The 5,574-nt window shown below is 44.0% G+C and overlaps 1 protein-coding gene across 2 annotated transcripts; it reads left to right on the forward strand.

Annotated features, from left to right (window-relative positions):
• Nucleotides 1–1,031: 1,031 nt before the first annotated feature.
• Nucleotides 1,032–4,460, forward strand: LOC147005962 (igE-binding protein-like). Of its 2 annotated transcripts, XM_085835136.1 has the most exons (3): nucleotides 1,032–1,290; nucleotides 1,453–1,644; nucleotides 3,398–4,460. In XM_085835136.1, the coding sequence occupies exons 1-3, from the start codon at nucleotides 1,187–1,189 to the stop codon at nucleotides 3,564–3,566; spliced, it is 465 nt and encodes a 154-aa protein (XP_085691262.1). In that variant the 5' UTR covers nucleotides 1,032–1,186; the 3' UTR covers nucleotides 3,567–4,460. The 2 variants fall into 2 exon arrangements, with proteins under 2 accessions (XP_085691262.1, XP_085691261.1); XM_085835135.1 differs by having other exon boundaries at nucleotides 1,453–4,460.
• The last annotated feature ends 1,114 nt before the right edge of the window (nucleotides 4,461–5,574 follow it).

Here is a 5,574-nt window from a genome sequence, read left to right on the forward strand (position 1 = left end):
GTGAAGATCCTTTCCCAATCTGTTGGTGGTTTTTTTGTCTTATTGATGGTGTCTTTAGCCTTGCAGAAGCTTTGTAGTTTCATGAGGTCCCACTTGTCAATTCTCGATCTTACAGCACAAGCCATTACTGTTCTATTCAGGAATTTTTCCCCTGTGCCCATATCTTCAAGGCTTTTCCCCACTTTCTCCTCTATAAGTTCCAGTGTCTCTGGTTTTATGTGAAGTTCCTTGATCCACTTAGACTTGACCTTAGTACAAGGAGATAGGAATGGATCGATTCGCATTCTTCTACATGTTAACAACCAGTTGTGCCAGCACCATTTGTTGAAAATGCTGTCTTTCTTCCATGATGTTTTTAGCTCCCTTGTCGAAGATCAAGTGACCATAGGTGTGTGGGTTCATTTCTGGGTCTTCAATTCTATTCTATTCTATTCCAATTCAATTCTATTCCATTGGTCTATTTGTCTGTCACTATACCAGTACCATGCAGTTTTTATCACAATTGCTCTGTAGTAGAGCTTTAGGTCCGGCATGGTGATTCCACCAGAGGTTCTTTTATCCTTGAGAAGAGTTTTTGCTATCCTAGGTTTTTTGTTATTCCAGATGAATTTGCAGATTGCACTTTCTAATTCGTTGAAGAATTGATTTGGAATTTTGATGGGGATTGCATTGAATCTGTAGATTGCTTTTGGCAAGATAGCCATTTTTACAATGTTGATCCTGCCAATCCATGAGCATGGGAGATCTTTCCATCTTCTGAGATCTTCTAAAATTTCTTTCTTCAGAGACTTGAAGTTTTTATTATACAGATCTTTCACTTCCTTAGTTAGAGTCACGCCAAGATATTTTATATTATTTGTGACTATTGAGAAGGGTGTTGTTTCCCTAATTTCTTTCTCAGCCTGTTTATTCTTTGTGTAGAGAAAGGCCATTGATTTGTTTGAGTTAATTTTATATCCAGCTACTTCACCGAAGCTGTTTATCAGGCTTAGGAGTTCTCTGGTGGAATTTTTAGGGTCACTTATATATACTATCATATCATCTGCAAAAAGTGATATTTTGACTTCATCTTTTCCAATTTGTATCCCTTTGATCTCTGTAAGGAGCCGTCCTCACATTTGCCATTACAAAATGGCGCTGATGGCACTGACACCCGTGTTCTAAGTAGTAAACAAGCAAGCTGCGCATGTGCCGGGGTAGCTTTCCACGCAATGTGCTCTGCCTTTCCCGTGACGACAACTCCGGCCGATGGGCTGCAGCCAATCAGGGAACGACACGTCCGAGGCGGAGGTCAGTCCTCCATAAATGGGACAGGTTTTCGCCATTCAGGGGATCTCTCTGGCTCTCTCTCTCTCTCTCTCTCTGGCTCCCTTCGCCACTGGCTCCTGATGGGGTAAGCAATAAAGCTTGTGCTGCAGAAGATTCCAGTTGCCCTGAGCGTGTTCTTAACAGGGGAACAAAAGCTCGGGCAATAAATGGCGCCGAAACCCACGAGCTACTGCATCACGGGGAAGGAGCGGTTAATGAAGTGTTCCCGCAAAACAGACTGTTGAGAAGGATCCGGCGTGGGTTCAGAACTCTTCAGCTGGGGAACGGAGCGGAACCAGAACTGTGGGGATGGGATGCGCGTTACAGCTTTACAAGGTATGTCTGGTCTTGAACTTTCTCTAGTGTTAAAAGCCTTTTTGTTCCTTTTCATATGTCAACAAGTGGTTAAGGCAGGGTGGAGAATTCTGGACAAAATTCAAGACAGTCTATCAGAAGTAAAGCGGGGAGAGAGAGCAGGAAAAAAGAGAAAACATGGTGCACCAAATAAGTATACAGGCCTTTCCACGGGTCTTGAACCCAAGGAAAAGTTAATGTCAGGGAAGAATACCTGGGGAGAGACTAGAAGGAAAGAGGAGAAAAAACAAAGGAAAAAAGAAAAGTTAATGTCAGGGAAAAATACCTGGGGAGAGATTAGAAGGAAAGAAGAGAAAAGAGATGAGTTTAAAGAGCCAGTTCTTAGTAGCTGCGAATCAGATAAAGAAATTAGCCCTTCTGAGAAAACAGACTTAGAGGAGGGAGCAGCTCGTTATGAGAGAGAAATGCGAGCTTATAGGTCAAGAAAAAAGCCAAAAGCGGCTGGCAAAGTCCAGCTTGCTGCTAGGTCTCCAGGCAGTTGGCTTCAAGGTCATAGTGCACCTCCGCCCTATTCGGAGCCCCCGCCCTGCGTAGTACATCAGCCCTGCGCAGAGAGGCAGTGCGCAGACTCGTTCATTCCAAGAGAGGAACAAAGGAAGATGCAACAGGCATTTCCAGTCTTTGAAGGAGCCAAGGGTGGGCGTGTTCATGCTCCGGTAGAGTACAGGCTTGCCGGCATGGCACTAACTCCTGCCGACTGGCAAATGATTGCAAAAGCCGCTCTCCCCAATATGGGCAAATATATGGAATGGAGAGCTCTATGGCAAGAGGCTGCACAAACGCAGGCCCGAGCAAACGCTGCTGCTTTGACTCCAGAGCAGAGAGATTGGACTTTTGACAGGTTCAAACCTTGGCAGCCACATCCAATGAGTGGGCAGTTTTAGTTACCTCCTTTTCAGGACAAATAGATAACCATTATCCAAAACATCCAATTTTACAGTTTGCCCAAAATCAATCTGTTGTGTTTCCACAAATAACAGTCAGAAACCCACTTAAAAATGGGGTTGTGGTATATACTGATGGATCAAAAACTGGCATAGGTGCCTATGTGGCTAATGGTAAAGTAGTATCCAAACAATATAATGAAAATTCACCTCAAGTGGTAGAATGTTTAGTGGTTTTAGAAGTTTTAAAAACCTTTTTAGAACCCCTCAATTTTTTAGAAGTGGCTGGAGTGATTAAGCCTTCCAGTAAAGTTGCCAATATTTTTCAGTAGATACAATTAGTTTTGTTTGCCTCTCCTTTAACTGGAGAAAAGGCCTCACATGTGATTCAACATTGCCTTGAGGCATGGAGTGCTTGGGGAAAACCCAAACTCCTTAAGACTGATAATGGACCAGCTTATACATCTCAAAAATTCCAACAGTTCTGCCGTCAGATGGACGTAACCCACCTGACTGGACTTCCATACAACCCCCAAGGACAGGGTATTATTGAGCGGGCGCACCGCACCCTCAAATCCTATCTAATAAAACAGAAAGGGGGAGTCGAGGAGGCTTTACCCCGAGTACCAAGAGTGTCTGTGTCTACAGCACTTTTTACACTCAATTTTTTAAATCTTGATTCTCATGGCCATACAGCGGCTGAACGACATTGTTCAGAGCCAGATAGGCCCAAAGAGATGGTTAAATGGAAAGATGTTTTAAATAACAAATGGAAAGGCCCGGATCCTATTTTGATAAGATCCAGGGGAGCTGTTTGTGTTTTTCCACAGAATGAAGACAACCCATTTTGGATACCAGAAAGACTCACCCGAAAAATCCAGACTGACCAAGGGAATACTGATGTCCCTCGTCTTGGTGATGTCCAGTGTGATAACAACAAAGGGAAAGCAGTGTTGGGAGATACAGAATTGGACGGCTAAATTTGAACAGACCCTTTGAAAATTGAGACTTGCCCCATGCACTTGGACCTGTCCCTGACCTAAGGACTATCTTTTCAACATTTTCCTTCTTTAAAGAACGGGTGGGGGTGGAATTATTTGGAGCTGTTCTTTGCTGTGGATTAGTGTTGCTTCTCTGATTGGTCTGTAAGCTTAAGGCCCAAACTAGGAGAGACATGGTGGTTACTTCCCAGGCGCTTGCAGCACTAGAACATGGTGCTTCCCCTGATATATGGTTATCTATGCTTAAGCAATAGGTCGCTGGCCACTCAGCTCTTGCACCCCACGAGGCTAGTCTCATTGCACGGGATAGAGTGAGTGTGCTTCAGCAGCCCGAGAGAGTTGCACGGCTAAGCACTGCAGTAGAAGGGCTCTGTGGCATATATGAGCCTATTCTAGGGAGACATGTCATCTTTCAAGAAGGTTGAGTGTCCAAGTGTCCTTCCCCCAGGAAAAACGACACGGGAGCGGACCATGACCCCTTTGGGTGATGAGCCTGGGAGGAGGTTTTGTGTAAAGCCCCTATTTTACACACTGGGGATTTGACCTCTATCTCCACTCTCATTAGAATGGGTGGCCTATTGCTCTTAAATAAAAGAAAAGGGGGAGATGTAAGGAGCCGTCCTCACATTTGCCATTACAAAATGGCACTGATGGCACTGACACCCGTGTTCTAAGTAGTAAACAAGCAAGCTGCGCATGTGCCGGGGTAGCTTTCCACGCAATGTGCTCTGCCTTTCCCGTGACGACAACTCCGGCCGATGGGCTGCAGCCAATCAGGGAACGACACGTCCGAGGCGGAGGACAGTCCTCCATAAAAGGGACAGGTTTTCGCCATTCAGGGGATCTCTCTGGCTCTCTCTCTCTCTCTCTCTCTGGCTCCCTTCGCCACTGGCTCCTGATGGGGTAAGCAATAAAGCTTGTGCTGCAGAAGATTCCAGTTGCCCTGAGCGTGTACATACCAGGGGAACAAAAAAGCTCGCAATAGATCTCCTTTTGTTGTCGAATTGCTCTGGCTAGGACTTCAAGTACAATGTTGAATAGGTATGGAGAAAGTGGACAGCCTTGTCTAGTCCCTGATTTTAGAGGGATTGCTTCAAGCTTCTCACCATTTACTTTGATGTTGGCTACTGGTTTGCTGTAGATTGCTTTTATCATGTTTAGGTATGGGCCTTGAATTCCTGATCTTTCCAAGACTTTTATCATGAATGGGTGTTGGATCTTGTCAAATGCTTTTTCCGCATCTAAGGAGATGACCATGTGGTTTTTGTCTTTGAGTTTGTTTATATACTGGATTACGTTGATGGATTTCCATATATTGAACCATCCCTGCATCCCTGGGATGAAACCTACTTGGTCAGGATGGATGATTGTTTTGATGTGTTCTTGGATTCGGTTAGCAAGAACTTTATTGAGGATTTTTGCATCAATATTCATAAGGGATATTGGTCTGAAGTTTTCTATCTTTGTTGGGTCTTTTTGTGGTTTAGGTGTCAGAGTAATTGTGGCTTCATAGAATGAGTTGGGTAGAGTACCTTCTGTTTCTATTTTGTGGAATAGTTTGTGAAGAACTGGGATTAGATCTTCTTTGAAGGTCTGATAGAACTCTGCACTAAACCCATCTGGTCCTGGGCTTTTTTTAGTTGGGAGACTATTAATGACTGCTTCTATTTCTTTGGGGGATATAGGGCTGTTTAGATCATTAACCTGATCTTGATTCAACTTTGGTACCTGGTATCTGTCTAGGAACTTCTCCATTTCATCCAGGTTCTCCAGTTTTGTTGAGTATAGCCTTTGGTAGAAGGATCTGATGGTGTTTTGGATGTCTTCAGGATCTGTTGTTATGTCTCCTTTTTCATTTCTGATTTTGTTAATTAGGATGCTTTCCCTGTGCCCTCTAGTGAGTCTGGCTAAGGGTTTATCTATCTTGTTGATTTTCTCAAAGGACCAGCTCCTTGATTGGTTGATTCTTTGAATAGTTTTTCTTGTTTCCACTTGGTTGATTTCAC

Source organism: Mus caroli, unplaced genomic scaffold (assembly GCF_978045245.1).
Source record: "Mus caroli unplaced genomic scaffold, Mus_caroli_1 scaffold_2, whole genome shotgun sequence".
NCBI lineage: Eukaryota > Metazoa > Chordata > Mammalia > Rodentia > Muridae > Mus > Mus caroli.